This window comes from Lissotriton helveticus, chromosome 5_1, assembly GCF_964261635.1.
Source record: "Lissotriton helveticus chromosome 5_1, aLisHel1.1, whole genome shotgun sequence".
In the NCBI taxonomy this organism is placed as follows: domain Eukaryota; kingdom Metazoa; phylum Chordata; class Amphibia; order Caudata; family Salamandridae; genus Lissotriton; species Lissotriton helveticus.
Genome location: NC_136065.1, coordinates 1,801,712,311 through 1,801,732,718, shown reverse-complemented (window position 1 = coordinate 1,801,732,718; position 20,408 = coordinate 1,801,712,311). Strand labels below are relative to the sequence as shown.

The window sequence follows — 20,408 nt, the reverse complement described above, 5'->3', positions numbered from 1 at the left end:
ATGCACAACAGGGAAGTACAGTGATCGGTGCTGCTGTACGGTTTTTAGGTATGTGATCCTATCTGGGGGAAATAGGGAGCTGGCAGGGGCCCTGAAATAAAGCAAACTATTGCTCTTTGATATTAAGGTGGTGTACTCTTGACGTAATGGGGAATATGTCGTATTGCACTGTTCCTGACAAGATGGTGGTTCATTTGGAAAATGATGGCGATACATGTGCATATAATGGAGAAAGTGCCCATAATGGGCAATAGTTCTTGCAAGTACTAGAAGAGAAATGGAGAGGCTAATATTTATGGACTAACCTCATGTACTTACAAAAAATGCAAGCTGCCGTTTGGCAATAAGCAATGTACTTGACAATCTAATAATTTGAGGAACTGAGCGTATTTACCAAAAAAGGCATGCTAGTGTATATATTTCCTGAAAATGACAAACTGGTGTTTGTGGGGAAAAAAGTTCATTTGACAAAATAAAAAGCTAGAATTGAAACCAAAATGCAAGTTGAAGGTCACTATTTCATAGTGTCACAATATACAGCTGAGAATCTACCTGAAAGGGAGCGGATGGATATAGAACAGTAAGCGTTAGGTAGAAGTCGCAAAAGATGCTCTACGTTTTAAGAAACGATGGTAGGTAATCTCGAATTGCATTCCCAGATTATTTGAACTGCCTGGCAAAAAAATAGTTAAAAAAAATACATAATATTAACTTCTCGAGATCCATGCAGAGGATCAAGCTAGTTTTGCATACAGTGAGTATTTCCTTCAAACTGCCTGTAAAATTAACGTCTTTTTAGCGAGTTTAACTGAAGATTGTATTACACAATGTAGACCAATTTCAAACTACATTCCTAGTCGAAGAATCCCACGAAACCTCCCATGAGAAACTCAGTCCTGCTCACTTTATTCTCTATTATTCAGGGTGACTATGTACAGCACCACTTTTACAATTCACCATCTACAAATGGATAACCATGTTGGGCATAGAGTTATGGACAGAGCATCATCTTAAGAACGGGGAACCTCAAGAATAGAAAACAACCACCACCTGGAATCCTAAAATGCAAGATGCACACTAGAATGTGCCTGAACACTGTTAATACAACCTCCGCTATAATCACATGTGCACTAGATTTGAAGAGGCCCATGTGTCAGATCAATATCGTCCTCAGCACAACTCTACTGAAATAGAATAGTGACAGCAAGCTGTAAATCAGAACATGAGGCTCAAGTAAGTTCAAGCTATCATAGAAGGCAACATATTATAATCCAACCTGAATATTTGGGCTGGGGCTCCCACTAGACCGAGGACTCCTGATTATTAGGAGCAGGTGCTCACAATGGACCAAGTTCCCCTGACTATTAGAGTTAGCACTCCCACTGAACTAAGGTCATCTGTCCTACTCAAACAGAACCTTCATAGGGTCCAGCTCAGACATGACCAGTCCAGGGTGCTGCCTGCTTGGGCCTCGAAAGCGCCTAGGTCCAGAAAACTATCTCTCCACCTCCAAACCTTAAGTCACTCACCAATTCCGTTACTGGCTCTATGGGACGATCATGCCAGGGAACAAGCCCTCCGACACACAGGCTAAGACCAGCTGCTGCTTTGCTCTGTGGAATACATCACTATTGGGAACAGCATACATGCTGAGCTCTAGAGGATTTTCACAGCCAACTTACCGGACTCTAGAGTATTATCACTCCTGCGTACAGTAGCATATTGGGATTTAAGGGATTACAGCTCCTGTCCGCACACACCTTCGATACAGATCACCAGTAAATCAACTAGGCAGATTCTAGGCCCAGAAACAACTCCCTTCCAACTCCACAGGAAGAAGACCGTGACCCCTGGGACATTATTTCACTATTCAGATGCCAGCAACACTCAGAGGAACTCACTCCAGACTCTGCAGGATCTGGAGAGTCACGTCTGTATCCGATAACCACCCACTCACCTGGACCTGAAGCCCTCATACCAACACCCAGGCTGGCTGCCAATCAAGCTACATCCACATTAAATCCAATCACCCACAGCTAAAGCTCTCAACTTACCCAATAAAAACCCTGTGACTGTAAGAGCTCAGTCCAAACTGTAGTCAGCCACAATGTAGCTTACAAGGAGGAAAATGTAGATTAAGGGTAGGCGCAAGCTCATGCTAGCTAGATTTCTAGATCACCCCACCCCTCAGCGCCCCACATTCAACCCACTATGATGCTCTGCAGCTGAAACACTGATTTTGCACAAACAGCCTCCACAGCTGTATTCACCTCTCTACCCCAACACGAGCTCACCCCCAATACTAGCTCACCTAAAGAACCCCCTATAACCCTTCAACCATGTCCCCCATAAACTCACCACCTTCTAGCAGCAGGCTCCACTTCTGGGATGCATCATCACAACAAGAGGACAGAAACCCAAAAGGGAAATCTTCTTGCTGTTCAATGCAAGAATCATGTACAAGAAAGAACTCTTAATATATTTGACCTACTGTCAAAAGCAATACTGGGCCAGACTTTTGTCACAGAAAAGTGACTTAGCAAGGATTGTGCACCCACATGCCATGAGATCATTCCACCGGAATGCATCATTAACAAAAACTGTATCTGCAAGATTGCAGGAGGCCTTAGAATCACCCATAAAAAATTCTTTCAAATATATCACATCAAAAAGGTCAACCTGAGCGACTGCAAATCCTTGCTGGTAAAAGGTCATCCCACTCTGACTTTCACCTGTTCCTTCCTCATGATCGATAGACGATCTGCAGCACTTGAAGAAAAGAAAAAAAGTTCTTAAAAGGGGTTTTCAGCCCACCCATTACTTACCGTTCGTTGGCATCATTATCACTCCTCTATGGTGCCTTCCAATTCACAGGCATCCCTTCCTTTTCTTTCAGTGAAGCATGGACCAAGTACAGATTCATTGATCTTAAGAGTCGGTCCGCTACTGGCGCAGCGATCGAGGTACTATTTTTCATTTGTTTCTTTACAGGCATTTATATAGTGCAAACATGACCCTAAAGTATTGGAGCACTTTACACGAGCGCCAGTTACATTACACAAGTTCATTTTTATTTTTTTAGACATGGGAGATCCCTTGTATGCTTCTCTTCTTCACGCGGTGTCTCACTCTGAAGCACCGTGTGCTTCTCTGCACCTCAGTGCTACACGTCAGTGTTTGCTGTTTTTACCCCCCCGCCCCCTCAACCACCTACCTCCCTGAGCCCATACTGCTCACTACCCTGGGTACTTTCCTGCACCCATACGTATTCCTGGCTCATCCATGTGCTTCTCTTTGCTGGCCGCATTGCTTTAATCCCTTACCTGATCCTCCCACTTTCCAGTAAAAGCATTGTCATAAAAACCTAACAAAGTTTTTATGGAAACGTACCCTCACTTAGAGGTTTCTTTGCACTATACAGCAGATGTTGATTTTCACTGAAGTAATGATACTAATTTTATCGACTTCAGGAGGGGCCTGGCCAAGCACGCCATTTCCAGCATTTTGCTGTGGGGCACTAAGGTGGTCTACCCTACTTCTGTAGTGACCATGGCCGGACTGGGAACCAAAACCGGCCCACGCAAAGAGCTGGCCCAGCCCTGGGTGGAGGTATAAAGCTTTGTTGTGCTTTTTTGTTAGGGGTAGTTACCAGCCCCGGTAACAAAAACGCCCACAGGGATTTAACACCAGCCCCCACCCTGGCGGCCCACTGGGGAAACTCAGAGTGCCCACTACAGCCAGTCGGCCCTGGTAGAGGCTTCCTTGGGTCAGAAACAGTGGAGTTACAGATCGTGTCCATCTTTGTCGTAAATACACCTAGATAATTTCCTGGAGCTAATGCAATAAAAGCATAATACAATTGCCCTGTGCTTTGAGAGGGGCGGAGTGGAGCATCCTCGGATTTCCTATCAAAGAATGCATCAAATTCTTGCTGGAGAGGTTTAGTATGTGAACCTGGAGTCCCCGAGAGCAGCCATGGTTTGGTTTCTTTCATGCCCCCCTGCTTTGGGGTCAGCACCACTCGTGCATGCTCCCTCCGCTCCAGTGTCTGGACCATTGGATACTAAAGGGGAGGGGATGAGGTGAAAAGGCAGGCATAGCCCCTCCAGAGGCTCCAATGTGTACTGTAAAGGATGAGTTTGGGGTTTGTCTGCTCTGATGATTATGGATGGGGGAGGGATGGTGTGAGTGGGGAAGGAATGTGTTGAATGGTGTGCTGGGAACACTAAGCGATGGGGAAGCCTGAGAGAGAAGGTAGATGAGGAAAAGGCCTTTGTTAACAAGCATTGGCAAGCCAATACGTCTGGCCAATGCAAGAGCTATTGGCTTTGTCAGTGTTTTATTTAGCCATTTTCTACAGCAGTAACACTGTAGTGCAGCATGGCTGAAAGTAAAGGAAAACAAGCATTGGCAACACCAATATGCCTCACCTATGGAAGGGCTATTGGCTTAGCCAATAAGTTTTAGTCATGCTGTATACCAGCATGGCGAAAAGTTAGTGGGGTAAAGGAGTGGTGCGGAGTTAAGTGACATGGCGTAAAAGTGGCATGGAGTGTTGTGGAGTGGGGTAGAGTAGAGTGGCATGGAGTGAAGTGGAGTGGCGTGACAGAGTGGCACAGAATGTCAAGGAGTGGTGTAGAACAGTGTGGAGTGGTGTAGAGGGTGATGCTCAGAGTGGAGTAGAGTGTTGTAGATCAGAGTAGAGTTTGTAGAGTAAAGTGTCATAGAGCAGAGTAGGTTGGGTGGCGTTCACGCTATATAAAACCGTACTCTCCTACACTACTCCATTCTATGCCAAAGGTATTGTAGTGCCAGTTCCATTACACAAGTGCACATTCATTTTTCTTTAGTCATCATGGATTAAGTGATTTGCCCAGAATCACAGACGTTGAGCTCATGCAGAATCTAGAACCTGGTTTCCCAGTTCCAAGGTTTGCAGCTCTGGCCTTAATGCTACATCCTCTCCCCAGGCATATAAAGAGCAAAAGTGACATTGTGTAATGTAACGGAGACGCATATAAAGCGCACCAGTACCTTCAGCTTCAGGTCAAGTTCGCACTCTATAAAAAAAAGTTCATACTCTGCTGAGTGAACATCACAAGGCTCCATTTTGCCACGTAGCTATAATCCACAAAAGGTATAATTCCTTGGTCTCCCATCACCCCGACAGTGGAACAACAGCAGCCAATTGATGGCAAAGTATACTGTGCTTTGTGGGTTGGTTCACCATCTATAGCACTGGACACTATCTACAACCACCTCCCCACAGTTGTCTAGCTTGGGTGCCACTGCTATCTCAGGGTGCTATCGAACAAGTTACTTACCTTCAGTAACACATTATCTGGTAGAGATAATATCTAGCGGCAGATTCCCTACCTTTGATTTTCCCAGGCATCAGACTTGATCCGGAAACTTACCCGCTAGTCCGTTCACTTCGTGGCTCTGTGCTTCTGATGTGGAGAAAATGAAAAGGAACTGATGCCTCATGCCTGGGTGGCACCTACATAGGTGACTGACATCACAACGACGACATCACGCAAAGCCGAAAGGAGCCATCCGATGGCGTGCAGAGGTACTGCTCATGCAAAAAGTTTCAAGATATAGTCCGACGCCTGAGAAATTCAAAGATAAAGAATCTGCAGCCAGAAGGCTCTATCAGATTTACGTCTCCATGTTTTCAGCCAAATACCTGGACACCTCAAATCCCACATTTGCTTTCTGTACCAAATTTAGGGACAGCCAGTACCTATTATGAAATGCCCATGGTTTTCTTTGTGCACTGAGGCGTTCTCAATGCACGGTCCGTGGATCAGTTGTAACACAGGAGTAGGCCATTTACAACGCATGCCATTACAACACGGTCATAAAACAACCGTGTTGGTACATCACATACCATTACAACGCAAGTCATTACAACGACTTGCTGTGGGGGAGGCGCTGAATTTTGGAATAGTATAATTTACTATTCAAACGCCAGTCTGTGCACCAGTAGGGAAGGTGTTGGATTTTAAATCAAACACCTTCTGCCCCCTACTGCAAGTCGTTGATCTGATTAGCGCTGTAATGGTATGCGATCTAACAACAGGGTCCTTGTAATGTCTGCGTTCTAATGACAGGCGTTTAATCGCATGTGTTGTAAACGATGTTCACAGTAACACAGTGCTTATTTGCTCCAGAATTACCATTACGCATTTTTTGCAGCAATGTATGGGAAAAAATACCTGTGAAAATGTAGGATGGCTTAAGTAACAGTGTATCAAATTTGTGTTCAGTTAACGCAGCACAAATGTCTACATTTCTGAGCATGAGCACTGTAAATAGCATATTTTGATTGCGATGATGCTACTAAATACTTACTGATACTGACTGGTGGTGGAAGCAGGCATGGTCAGGCCTCCGTTCCTCTCCCTCTAAGGTCACACACATGCTCCAGTGCTCCCTCTGATGTGGACAGAGGAACTGCCTGAGAAGCAATCAAACCCTAACTTCTACAGCTACTCTTGTGCAGAATGCGGTTACTGGCACTGTGCAGGAGGAGAGTGTATGGGACAGAAGATAAATATAACCATCCAGTGATTGGCTATGTTCTGTAAATCTCCCACCCATGCGCTCCCTCATATGTAGGAGTCTGGATTAGAGGCGGTCTACTTGTGTCTCCCGTATTGAGACAACCAACACGCTGCTCCCTCGAGGTTTCTATTTGCAAACATGACGAGAGCAGTAGCAGGATTGGCTTGGGCAGGCGAACTCTGCGCTCCTGAGGAGACTGGGGGGGGATGTGGCTATGATCCACCCCGACTCACTAAAATTGCACAGGTAGGAGAGGCGTAAGTGCGTATGTCTGGCTGGTAACAGGAACACACCTGTGCACTTTTAAAGACCTAGCCTGTCAGCGGTCATTCAATGTATGCCATCTCGGTTATGTAGGCAGCTTACAATGTAAATAAATGCACTGCAGTTGCCAGCCAAAAAACAAACAAAAAAAAATCTAAAAGAGGGGGGCAATGCTCCAGTACCCCAAATAGAGGAACCACCCCTGCACATAGGCAGGACCTATTTATTTAACCGCTGCTTGCTACGGGTGGCATGGTTTGGTTGGTGTGTTTTGAGGTAGCATGGTTGGTTTACACTACTTGCATTCCACGATTTCCAAATTCAGCATCTGTTGTAGGGGGGCTGACATTTCAGTTAAAAATTTGGTACATTGCATCGTTGTCTTGCATTTCTGTTCCACTGACTAGAACTGTAACTAGAATGTTAAGTTGTTCAGAGCGGACCCAAGCTCCCCTCCATGGAATAATATTGGCCACATGGCTCAATCTGGACTGCATTTCTTAAGCCTAGTACGTGGGAGCTACCAACATGTTTTGTGTTACTTCTCCAGCCCAGAAGGTGCTATGCATTTCTGGTTTTTATTATAGATTCCAAGTTAATTGTATTATTTACTTACCTTCTATTAAAAGACCTTTTTCTTTTCTTACTGTAAAGTATGGACATGACATTCCATTTATTGGCTTTTAAATACTGTAGCTCTCTGCATTCTGAATTTCTTAGACACCTCCCCGCTCCTGGAGTGAGCCTTTGCCACTCAACTCCGCTATCTTGCGAGAGCCAAGTGCTAAAACGGAGCATGGTCCTTTTCAATTGAAGTGCAACAGCACTGTGCCACTGGGTCACCAGTAACAAACTACAGTATTGCACCCTGAACTCCAAATACCGAGGACGCCAAGAAATGGCCTCTCAACCCCAACTCACCTGCCACTTCTGCCGAGCTAAGAACTTCTTGATCTTCTCCTTGGATAGAGTTTTCGTGTTTCCCTGTTCCGTCTCCTGAAGCCAGGGGTGATGCAGAGCCTGATCAGCGGTCAGGCGAGACCTGCCGGAAAAAATGACAAATCATAATTTATATCAATGATTTATATTTCCGAAATCACAGGGACCCTTTTTACCTCAATGCACAGTACCGTATGTTGGGATAAGGCTACAAAGTAGCTGACATCCTGGGGGAAAAGTAGCCATTTCCCATCCATCGTGTCTGTAATCTTGTATGAATATCTACTATTTCCAGGGCCTTCAATCATATCCTTTTCAGTGGTCATTCTTTGATGGCTCAGCTTTGTCAACTATTTGTGATACTTTATCTTTTTATTAGAGTTTTCAAAAATAGCATAGAATTCTTCACCCGGTCCATGGCTCCCATTTTCTTTCAAATTGTGCATCCAATACAGCTCTATGAATACTAATATCATAGATTAAATCGTTGGCGATTCCTCCCCTTCAAAGCCCGAGAAAAACGTGGCCACGAATTAAATAATGTAATGAGTAAGGGGGCATTCTGTTGAATTGTAGGGGTTCTTGAAAGTATTGTATAGTGTACATTGAGGAACCCCAAATGTAGTGGTCGTCACTTTTTCCAAAAATGCTGTCAAAATCTGAATCTACTAAAAGCATGCACTGGAATATGAGATTTACTTTAAGAGATACAGATTTCTCACTAGAGATCTTATTGCATTCAAGAAGAGAAACCAAGCCTAAATGTTTGGAGTAGCTTGGTCTTCCTTGGGTGACAAGAATCTTGGCATTTATAGATGTTGACCAGGGTTTCTCAGTCCTGCTCAAAGTATGCCAACCCCAAGTGCCACTTTGCTCAAGCAGGTAGGGTGTATTCTTCGATTTCAAATGCCCGGAGATAAAGTTAACAGGGTGGACATTGGGAAACTCAAGCACTGCAACACATCAAAAACATCATGAGATAAACTTTCCTATAGTTAACGAGGACACAATCCTTACATAAATGCCGAAACATAAGAATAGATTTGTGACAGAAATGCTTAGCCTGGTAAAGATTGCCATTGGAGTGTAAATAAAGAATGATTTCCTCTTCACTGCATAAAGGCCAGGTATGGTCACACTTATGACAGACTGGGGGAAGAAAGCACACATAAACACCTGATTGTCCCGTTAAAGCAGGCAGTCGATTACAGCTTGTTGGGCAGACAAGTAATGGGTTTTTGGGCAGAGAAGGCAGATAAATGAATCACTGCTCCTTAGAGGTGGCAGGCATTGGCTGATTGGTTGTCAGCGAAGCAGACAAACGACTGATTGCTGTTTGGAGAAGATACGCAAATACCGGATGGTTGGAAAGATGCTGCTGGGAGAAGGCAAACTAATGTCTGATTGTGGTATAATGAGGTATATAAATAACTGAATGCTTTACTGAGAAGGCAGCCATAACTAAATACTGTATACAAAGAGCAGGTAAATAATTAATTCTGCTTGCAGAAGGCAGACAAATAGCTGATTGTTGGGCTGAGAAGGCAGGAGGAGTACTTTGCTCATCTGTTGCATATGCAAGTGCCCTACCTCATGCTCTTCTTCAGGAGTTTGATGATGAAATCCTTAGCTCGGTCGGAGATTTCCTCAAAGGTCTCCTCATCGAAATCCCACTGGGCTGCAGTGACGTTGCGCAGAGTCTCCATGTCGTTGTTCCCCTGGAATGGAGAGTCCCCACTTACCCTGAAATGGGAAAGAAGGTGGTGGAAAAAATGGACACAGGAATTAACTCAAACAATAAAGTAACTCAATCAAGTATTTAGTTAGGTGATGAAACAATATTTATTTTCTAGTACACGAGTGCCTGTGAAAGGGTATGGAATCAGGGGCAGAGTTGCTTCTCAAATATGAACAACTATGTCTAGCACCATCAGCCTTTCAAAGACACCAGAAATATCCCAGTTGCACGTAGGCCAGTCTGTCTCGGCACACAACCTTCACACTTTGGTCAAGTTCGCAAAACGTATTAACAAACCCCATACTATATGACCTACTGAATGCAAAATCATCCAATTTCCTTAGTATAAATTACATTACACGTTGGCGGTTAAACTTGCAGAACAGTTTGGAGATGCCATGTTGGGTAAGGAGGAGAAGGCTAGGGTGGCACACTTTATTACACCAAGAAACTTTATTCCAAGTCACAGTGACCCTCATGAGACACTGTCTCAGTGGTGGAAGAACAGTTTTAGGAGGAAAAGGACATGCTAAAGTTCAGCATCAGAGAATGCAAGCATGAAAGCTGCACATTTATTTTCGGTTTCTGTTGGGCTGCTCATCTTAAAAAAAATACAGAATAGGTCGAGAATTCTTCAATAGGGGCAACCCAGAACAGCACGTCTTAGGGAGCAAACTCCAGGGGTATACAGAGCGCTAAAATTGGGGTCTGATATATGGCTGGAGTGTATATTTGTGACAAAGATCATCCATAGATAGGCAGTACACATTACGTTTGAAAATTAAGAGTAGAAGTGAGGTTATGCAGCACTTCTTATGAAGACAAACACAGAAAGAAAGTCAGTTTTGCGTTTTTGTAACAAGTCACAGATCACTCCAAACTCCAGAATTTCGGGAAATAACGATTTTTAGACTCTTCTGTTCCATGGTAGGCCATCAAGTATATTCTTGTGGTTATGTAGTAGGAAAACCAATGGCAAATGTTTACTTATGATCAAATCTGGTTTCCAATGAGGCTACATTGGGTATCTTGTGTAATTGTGATTGTGTTACAACCCCCACTGAATCCAAGAACAAAGTTGAACCCTCTGCCTCCAAGCTCTGATGCAAGCCTCGAAGTATGTTGACTCACCAGGGAAGAGCTCCCAACACAACTACACCAATACTGTCAGAATTGAGAGGAGAGGTTAGATCTAATCACCATCCTCGAATTTCTGTAGAGTTCTGGCTTGCACATCAAATCTTGCACTTCTAAAACGTTCCATGCTTATTCTAGTCCCATTCTGTAATTGAAGCTAACCTTTCAGAATCAGAGTGGTGCATGCGCACAGTCAGTCACTTACAAGATGTAGCAGATAACACCGATGCTCCACATGTCTGTTGTGAAGCCAATGGGCTCAAAGGCAATCACTTCCGGGGCTATGAACTCTGGGGTGCCCTGCATCACCTTCACCTGTGTTCCATGGCCTGCGTAGTGGAGAGAAGAGCCCATATTTTAGCAACCAGGAGCAGTTAAAACACACACATTGTTACACACTCCTTCAAACAACTGGCACCTCACTGCAAGGCAGGTTCTCTGCTACCGGTTGTACGGTGCCAAATACATTTTATTTTTTCCATTTAATCTTTCTAGTAAGCTGTGGGTTCTCGGTCTCTTGCCAGTACCAGATCCTTGTAATGCTCATTGCCCTTCCAAACCTAAATTAGAGACGTTTCTGCACCTAAGGGCCCACATGGAATCTTCGGGCCATCCGAGTGCAGATCCTTAGACATGTGGCACCTGGACGCCCAATCACAAAGAGCTGAGAAGGTCACTACACACATGGAATTAGACTAGAGGCTACAAGGAGTGCATCACGGTCAGGTCTGAGTCCCGCAAGCCAATCAAACGCTCCCAGGAAAACAACCAATCAGTACTGGCAAACACCCAGGGCCTCTTTATTGTAGAGGGAAAGTTTAAAGCCTTTAGAAGGGCTACGGAGAATTGATTAATCATTCATAGAAGGTGAATGATCAATGAATACTATCAAACATTACAGCATTAAGTGGGTGAATTATTGCAAGTGTCAAACACAAGAACAGCCTATTTAGGAGCAGTACTTTTCCTGCTTGCACGTTCCCAAAGAACTGCAGTGACGCAGATACATCAGAACAATGAGAACAGCTCAGTTTGACCACAATGCAATGGCAGCTTGACTTTTGAAGTATCTGTGTGCTTTGAGTTTGTGGACGTTGCCACCCTATCATTACCTTTACGTCCTAAACCTTCAAATGCCCTCTTTAATTCTCCAGAGTGCCTAAAGTTGATTTAATTTGTAAAGGAGACTACAAAGGGATTTACAAGTCATGTCTGTTGCATGCTTTTTTTTTTTTAAATAGAGAGAGTATGTGTTCCAAGTTTAGATGCTATACAAGGTTGAATCCAATAATCATTAGTGCAAGTTTTCACTCAAGAAAGAAGAGGGTCGATCCAATTTTTAGGAAAGTAGAATTTTATTGATGCAAGAATTGAACATTAACAGCCGACACGTGTTTCGCCCTCTGTGGCTTATTGCGCCAGGGCTTTCTCAAGGCTATATTCAATTTCTTAGTGTCATTCTGTTGGATTCTCTAATATGCATCATAATTTGTATATATCACAATACATTCCTTAAATATTTCAATTTGGAGTTTAATCTCCCAGAAAGCCAAAGTATTCATGCGAAGGCGCCGAGCACGGCGAAGGAGTCCTTCGCCGTGCTCGGCGCCTTCGCCGTAATACTTTGCCTTTCTGGGAGATTAAACTCAAAATTGAAATATTTTAGGAATGTATTGTGATATATACAAATTATGATGCATATTAGAGAATCCAACAGAATGACACTAAGAAATTGACAATCACACCTTAAAATAACGTATGCAAATTAATTGTAATGTGTAGGCTCTACACATACACTATAGGCCTAGTTGAGACGTATCTAAGGACAGGCTAAAACCGGGTAGTTTTCCTTCTTTTTCGTTTGTGCATTCCCTGCATGTGGGCATGGCTTTATTTCTATTATGGACATAAAATATGCTGCTTTGTACTATGACTACCATTGACAGTACTAATAGTATGTGGTTCCAGGTCTACTGAAGCACGCAGGCCCGGACTGGCCGTTGCGGGCACTGGGTAATCCCCCGGTGCGCCGCAAGGGTGGGGGGCCGGTTTTGGGCCCTGGAGGCCGTTTTTGCTACAGGGCCGTTTTTGCAGCATAGCTGCAAAATCGGCCCTGCAACAAAATCGGCCGAAAACCGGCCCTGGGAAAGCGCTCGGTCGCACCCCCAGGGGACCGGCTGAGCACTTTGCCAGGGCTGGTTTTGGTTCTCAGTCCGGCTCCTGGAAGCACGCCCAACATGTTTTCTGAATTAAGTATAACTGTAGCCTCCCTCACAGAGATAACAGAACTTTCTGGGATTACCCAAGTCCTTCAGCCTCCGGTAACTGTGAAAACACCCCAATGGGCAGCTGTCCCTCGAAAACTCAGACGGGCAGGTAAGAGTCTCTCACCTGTAAGGCTTTTATCAACTCTTTTCCTGCCTCCCAGTGTTTAAGGGTTCTTGTCCTATTGGGGAGGTTTCCAAACAGCCCTAACAAATGTGTGTGCTTTCACCTAAGCAAACAGTAACTAAAGATGGAATGTCAGCAGGCACCTTTACCAAAGAGAATGAAATGTAATAAGAAATGTGCATAAAAGGACTAAATTAGAGAGAAGAGGAAGTAAACTCACATAGCGTGCGCGCCAGTCCGAAGTCGATGATTTTGATCTTGTTGCCAGTGCGGTTCACACAGACTATGTTCTCAGGTTTCAGGTCCAAATGCACAATGTTCTGGCTATGCATGTACTGCACACCTTCCAGGATCTGGCGCATGTACTGCACACATGTTGGCTCTGTGTGCTCAAAAGCGTCATCAACAATGCGCTCAAACAGCTCCCCGCCTGCAATGCTTTCAGCAAATGGGAAAAGAGACAAGTGGGCGAGTTAGGATGAGCGACATTCGACAGGCAGCATTCAACTCACCTTTAAGGAGGCTTGGGTGGCAGACATGGGTCTTAAGACAGGTCATGGGAAACAGCTGGCATTACTGACCAGCTCTGAAGTCACAAAGGATGTGCCAGAATATTGGGACAGAAATATCCCTCAGTGTATATAGGGCGATCAGTAGCTGCTCACTCAGCCACCTTGAAATCAGGATATGGTAGTGATACGTGGCCTGCTTTGTAGTCTCCTGAAAAATTACTACCATTATGTTTTTTTAAAAATGCCTGCGTGAGGAAAACTAAATTATTTTAAAATGTTCAACAGTCTGGTCTTTGTGCCGGTTTTGTGCAGAGAATTTACTATATCTGCAAAATTGAGGTCAGTCAAGAGAAAAAGCATTGAAATACGCTAATATTAGAGGAGTTAAATGCTATTACAATAGTAATATTGTAGGGGATACAAGGAATATGAGATGAATCGGAAGCAGTGTTTGGATTAGAATGGAAAGGCCAAGAATATTCATTACAGTCTCAGGATATGGGGTTTAGGAGAAATGGAATCGGAGGGCAGGGCTGAGCTCGAAACCAAAATCAAGCCTTGCAAAAATATATAATCTACCCCACACCACAATGCAAGAGGCTGTGACTAAGAGGCCTAGAGGCATTGGTGGGTCATGCTACCCCACTCTGCTCTGTTCCAGAAACTGCAGCCTAACAGCAAAAAGTCAGAGTGGCGGGTTGGCCAGTCTAACCCAGTCAGCGGGTGAAAGGTCTATGTTACAGACATTCTGAGGGTATCCGAGGATGAAGCACTCACTATTCCAGCACCATCACCATCTCGGTGCGCGCCTGGTAGGCGGCCACGCACTGGGCCAGCTTGGGGTGATGCAGCTTGTTCATGAGTTCCACCTCCATGCGGGCGCTCTCCCTGTCCTTGGCCAACCTGGTCTTGTAGAACTTCCCTGCCAGGATCTTGCCCGTTGCCTTCTCCTGGAGCCGGTAAACCTGCCCAAACTTCCCACTGTAAAACGAGAACATGAAGAAGAAAGATGAAGACACGTGTAACAGTGTTAAAAGAGACAGTCCTAAAAGAGGTGTGAGATAAAGAGAAAGACTGCGAGTTGACAGCAGGAAAGATGAGTAAAGACTGAGAAATGGATGAGTGAGAGAAACCGAGAAAGGCAATGAAGCGCAACAAATGGAGAATGGAGAAAGGAAAGTAGGAAATCGTAAGAGACTAGACAATGAATGGTCCAGAGGAAGGACAAATACTAGATAGAAGCAAGGTTCCATGCGGGAAATGGAACAACCAACATGCTATTGTCAATGAAATTTAGGAGGAGTCGCATCAGTCTTTGCCCAAAATGGGACTAGCTGTACCATAGACCCAACAATTGCAACCTAACCAATGTTCATATTGGCCGGTTGGCCTCTGCATCCACTAATCCAAAGGATGTGTGCTCTTATACAGTGCTGGGCTTACACTCCTAGTCTCTCCAGCTGGTCGTAAAGGTCCTTCACCTTCTCAGTGGTGTTGATGACAACTTGCTGATACTCAAAGGTCTCGGTGCTGCTTGCATCTGGAGAAGAAAAAAATAAGTCTCTGCTTTAGAACAGCTTTTGCATTTGTCTGAATGTTATTTCAAGGACTTGTCCGACTACCTCTCAGCCCAATTAATACAGACCCTCAGACCAGTCAAGGCATGTTGTTAAAGTAAGCCTACAGATGCATCAAGTTATGCCCCCTCAGACACGTCAGGGGTACGCCCTCAGCAACGTCAGGGTACGCCCACAGACACATCAGGGGTACGCCCACAGACAAGACCAGGAAAAGCTGGTCTTGTCTGGTAGTTCTCAGACACATCCAGGCATGCCACAGACCCCATCCAAGCACGCCCTGCGAGTCCCATCTGACCCCATCCAGGCACTCCCATTAGAACCACCAAAGCAAGTCCCTCACACCCATCAAGGCAAGCCCCTCACACCCATCAAGGCAAGCCCCTCAGACCCATCAAGGCAAGCCCCTCAGACCCATCAAGGCAAGCCCCTCAGACCCATCAAGGCAAGTCCCTCACACCCATCAAGGCAAGCCCCTCAGACCCATCAAGGCAAGTACCTCAGATCAAACATGGCATATCAAGCAGAGTTTATTATTTTTTTTTTTTACAGAGTTTTTTTTTTTATATAGCGCGAACTAGACCCTAACCGAATCAGGCATCAGAGCGCTTTACATATTTTTCCAGTTACGTTACACTTTACGTTTCCAGTTACTTTCATTTTAGGCACGGGGAGATTAAGTGATTTGCCCAGAATCACAGGAGGTTTTGGCGTCGTTACCGAGACTCGAACCCAGATCCCCAGGTCCGAGGTCGAGCGCCCTAGCCGTTAGGCCAACTCCTCTCCCGACATGAGAACTCACATTCATCAGAATAGCCGCAAGACTAGTCATAGAAACACTCAGATCTGACAAAATGCCCAAAGGGATGCTATTGGATCAGTCAAAAATTCCTTTAGTCATTAAAATAACAGTTTTAATTAAACCTACACACCTTTAAGAGAACAGTTCAATATATCAGTAAAGCCACAAACCCTTCAGAGAGGTGCTGAGGAGTACTTATTCGCCCGTATAAAAGTAGTGCATGTTTTCTTGATATGTTATTGGTTTACTATCCAATTGCAACATGTTTCCTTACTTGCAATGTGCAAAGAGACACAGAAGTCAGAAACAAAGTCCTGGACAAACCCATGGAGTCAAAGTAAGCCATGGTGAACTTGTCACATGCAGGACTCCCAAAGAATAAATACAAGAAGCAAAATCGAAATTTTACATAGCCGAGTGATAAAGGCTAAAAACTGTGGCCTTCAGTGCTCAACAATAGAACATGTAAAAGAAAATATTAGCTGCCTGCCCTTAGCCCCCTGCATAGGGATCCAGATAGGAGACAAGGAGTCTTGGCTTCAACTTCAGCAGTACTCTTCTCCGATCCCCTAGCTTAGTTTCTTGACCTAGACTGGTTCATGGAGCTGAGATAGTGGTGCCAACTCCCTGGCTGGTGATGTTCTCACTGCCGAGCACCTTTCAGATCACACACTGCCCTGAGCCCTCGGTCTCAACAGTCCGCGTAGACTTCTGCTTTGGAATGATATGTAAAATGAAAGGCGCGTTCAAAAGCTCATGTCATTTAGTCCACATGGATCCTTCATTAAAAGAGACTCAGTACCTCATCTTGCAACAACTGTATCTGGTTCGGCCTGTGTGCATTGACAGTTGCATTCATTGTGTGTTTCACTGCTTTCTGTGATCTGCGACCGGGCCGTGCTGGATGTGATGCACTGGAGGCTGCTGCACCCATCCTTCTGCTACAGAAGTAGCCCTGCAGGGGATCTGTGCTTTCACCTTCTTAAACTGAACAGGCTGTGGGCAGTAGAGGCTCAGGGTCCAGGAGTCTCCAGGGAACACCGGCCAACATCTGCTTTCCACGCTGACACCGATTACTGGCTCCCATGCCGACTTCAAACACAAGGTCATATGGACACCAAGCACTAGCTCTTATGCTGGTACCAACCACCGGGTCCCATGCAGACACCAAGCACTAACTCCTATGCTGCCACCAACTACCAGGTCCCATGCAGACCCAGATTACTGGCTCCCATGCCGACTTCAAACGCAAGGTCATATGGACACTAAGCACTAGCTCTTATGCTGGTACCAACCACCAAGTCCCATGCAGACACCAAGCACTAGCACTCAAGCTTGTGCCAACCACCGGGTCCCATGCAGACACTGAGCACTAGCTCCTATGCTGGTACCCATCACAGAGTCCCATGCAGACACCAAGCACTAGCTCCTATGCTGGCACCAACTACCAGGTCCCATGCAGACACAGATTACTGGCTCCCATGCCAACTTTAAACACAAGGTCATATGGACACCAAGCACTAGGTCCCAAGCCGACTCCAAGCACTAGTTCCTATGCTGGTACCAAGCACCAGGTCCCATGTAGACACCAAGCACCAGGTCCCATGTAGACACCAAGCACCAGGTCCCATGTAGACACCAAGCACCAGGTCCCATGTAGACACCAAGCACCAGGTCCCATGTAGACACCAAGCACCAGGTCCCATGCAGACACCAAGCACCAGGTCCCATGCAGACACCAAGCTCTAGGTCCCATGCAGACATCAAGCTCTAGGTCCTATGCCAACACCAAGCACTAACTCCTATGCTGGTACCAACCACTGCGCCCCATGCAGACACCAATAACTTATGTTATGAATTCTTATATAGCGCATGACTCACCCGGGGGCATTTTAGCCCTGTGTAAACATTAAGCATGAGCGTAAAATCCGTTCCGCTCGCGGATTTTCGGTAAATTCGCAATCCGCGAACTCTCGCGAATTTACCAAAAATCCGCAAATTCGCACGCAGCGGATTTTTTTTGCTTGGTGGTACAATATTGCGGCGTGCGGCGTTCACTTACCGTCATTCAGCGTTTGCCGAGTTGTTGTTCTCTATATTTTGCGAGTGATGCGCCATTTTGGATCTTGCTGCGGGATCCCGCGGGAGTTTGGCGACGCATCGCGAGAGTTCGCAATTGCGAACACATAGATGCGGCGGGCAGCAACAATCTCGCACTCGCGAAATTACAGAATTTGCAATTCTGCACAAGAAATCCACCAGCAAGCAGCATAAACCTTCTGAAAATGATGATTTCTATCAGAATAACTCCTCAGGGTGACATTTGCCTGCACTTTTTTGGATTTGAGGCCTTTTTAACTTTCTTTGGATCACTTTTGGATTAGAAATCAACTTTCACAAGTACGTTTGTTTGGGGCATTACAGTTGCTGTTCTGCAGAAAAACGAGTTTTGCAAAACTGAAAGCACTCAGCAGGTGCAAAAGTTCAAACTCATCATTAGTAACCATTCCCTGTAGTGCTTCCTGAGGGGCCCCTCCAGAGTTCAGTTGCCTACTTGCAACTATTCTATGACCCTGCTCTGACCCTCACAGCAGGCTCATAGAATAGCTACAATTAGGCCACAAAGGTCCTGGGGGAAAAAATTGCACGGCAACAGAAAGCAAATTACAGATAAGGAAGCAGGTGCCAGACAGGAAGTTTAAATTCAGTGACACATTAATCAACCCCAAATTAATTCATGTCAGTTGAAGCAGGGCAGGTGTGCTTGCTTCCCCCCCCCATAATCTACAGTGATGAACCAGAAATTAATTCATGTCAGTTGAAGCAGGGCAGGTGTGCTTGCTTCCCCCCCCCCCCATAATCTACAGTGATGAATCAGAGGGTGGCAGTAATGTACCAGAGGGTGGCATGGGTGAATCAGAGGGTGGCAGTGGTGAAACAGAGGGTGCTGTGAACCTGTGATGATGAACCAGACGTAGAAACAACAAAGTCGCGACCGTTGCGAGCCGACAAGTACGTTCGCAATTGCGAACTGGTTCAAAACCCTCGCGAACTGGCAGAAACCCTTGCGAACACAAAAAAAAAAATCCGCAAATTCGCGGATTTTGCGGATTGCAAGTTCGCAAATAAGCAAATTCGCGAACGCCAGATTCGCAAAATTCGCCCATGCTTAGTAAACATCAAACAGTGGGTTGTGTGCAGACATCGGGCACTTAGTCCCCAAAAATGTCCAGTAGGTTCAACTAGGATATCCGGCTGTGTATGCCGAAGCCCAGTACTGCATGTAGTCCGAAACAATTCCTTACGTGTTTCTTTGCTTAGTTCATCCTTACCCAGTATTCCGTGACCTACAAGGAGCTCAGTAAAGAGCCTTCCACAACCCTTACCATTATGAATACTGTACAGAAATAGTAAGTCAGCAATGCTGTGGAGATCCACTGTGTTACGAGTGTTTTTTCGACTCAAAGCACTTCCATCTCCTCTTTGCCCACTCCTTCCCTACCAATCACTCCTCTGCAGACTTTAAAACAGCCCTCAGTTAACTCCTTCAACATAGATCTCAAATAGTGATCCAGGCAGACATGGAGTCAGAGAGCTGCTGGTTGAAGGGGAGTGCATCCCCAGCCCCCTTAATTATGGAGTATGAAGGTTTCACCTCCTTCTCTGGCCAGCATTGCCAACATGAAAGCATCACTGGGAGCAGTGCCAGCAGACCACATCTTGCACTAGCCAATACTGCTCTCTTTCCATGTGCAGGTGCTGAGGAGCAGACTGGTTCTCCGTGACCAGTTTCACGCTGCGTGCTTGCGTCACTAGTACAGAATTAGTCACTGCCAGGAATGTGTAAATGCTTTTCTGTAGCTAGGCCACAGGCGTACTTTCTGAAGGTGTCAAAGCTATCGGACACATATGGCAATAACTTGATAAAAGGGCACAACACATTTGCTTCATGTTTTGCTGATAATTATGTATTTGTTTAGAACCCATAAAGTCGCAGTCCAGTTTTCTGATATTTGCATTTATGGCTGGTCTGCAAAATGTAGCCGTACTGTGGCCATACTATTAGGCTTAAGCAAAATGTAATTATGCTAGCGACGCACAAATTGCACGACTTTTGATTTAGATAGAATTTCAAAATATGCAATTTCGTGTCACTTTTTCTAATCTAGTGCACATGTTGCATAAGAAAAGTCCCACGATGCCAGCGGGAGATTAGTGCTCACAGAAAACGTCTCGCCCACAGACATTTGCTTCTCAAAACCACCCTTTTTCCGACATCCCTCTAAACTTTTACGTTAGGTGCTCATGCGTTCAACAAAAAGTTTTTTTAATGGAATTTATTATTATTTCAGATAATAATTAAAAAATCTTTAGCAAGTAGTAGCTACCGTCTGTTTCTTCAGAAATTAGCACCAAGTCGATAGGACATTTCTTTGAACAGCTCTTTGGCCTGATTTTGGAAACCAAGGCAGACATTT

At 45.1% G+C, this 20,408-nt stretch overlaps 1 protein-coding gene across 6 annotated transcripts in view; it reads right to left on the bottom strand.

Moving 5' to 3' along the window:
* The window catches only part of LOC144755825 (myosin light chain kinase, smooth muscle-like), a 730,231-nt gene that overhangs the window by 34,886 nt on the left and 674,937 nt on the right, over positions 1-20,408 (bottom strand). For all 6 annotated transcript variants that reach the window (XM_078645121.1, XM_078645117.1, XM_078645120.1 and 3 more), the window contains 6 exons: positions 14,995-15,091; positions 14,329-14,532; positions 13,260-13,477; positions 10,854-10,977; positions 9,364-9,516; positions 7,756-7,876 (listed from right to left, as the gene is read on the bottom strand). In XM_078645121.1, the coding sequence (XP_078501247.1) occupies positions 7,756-7,876; positions 9,364-9,516; positions 10,854-10,977; positions 13,260-13,477; positions 14,329-14,532; positions 14,995-15,091 (917 nt within the window). The remainder of the gene's footprint in view (positions 1-7,755; positions 7,877-9,363; positions 9,517-10,853; positions 10,978-13,259; positions 13,478-14,328; positions 14,533-14,994; positions 15,092-20,408) is intronic.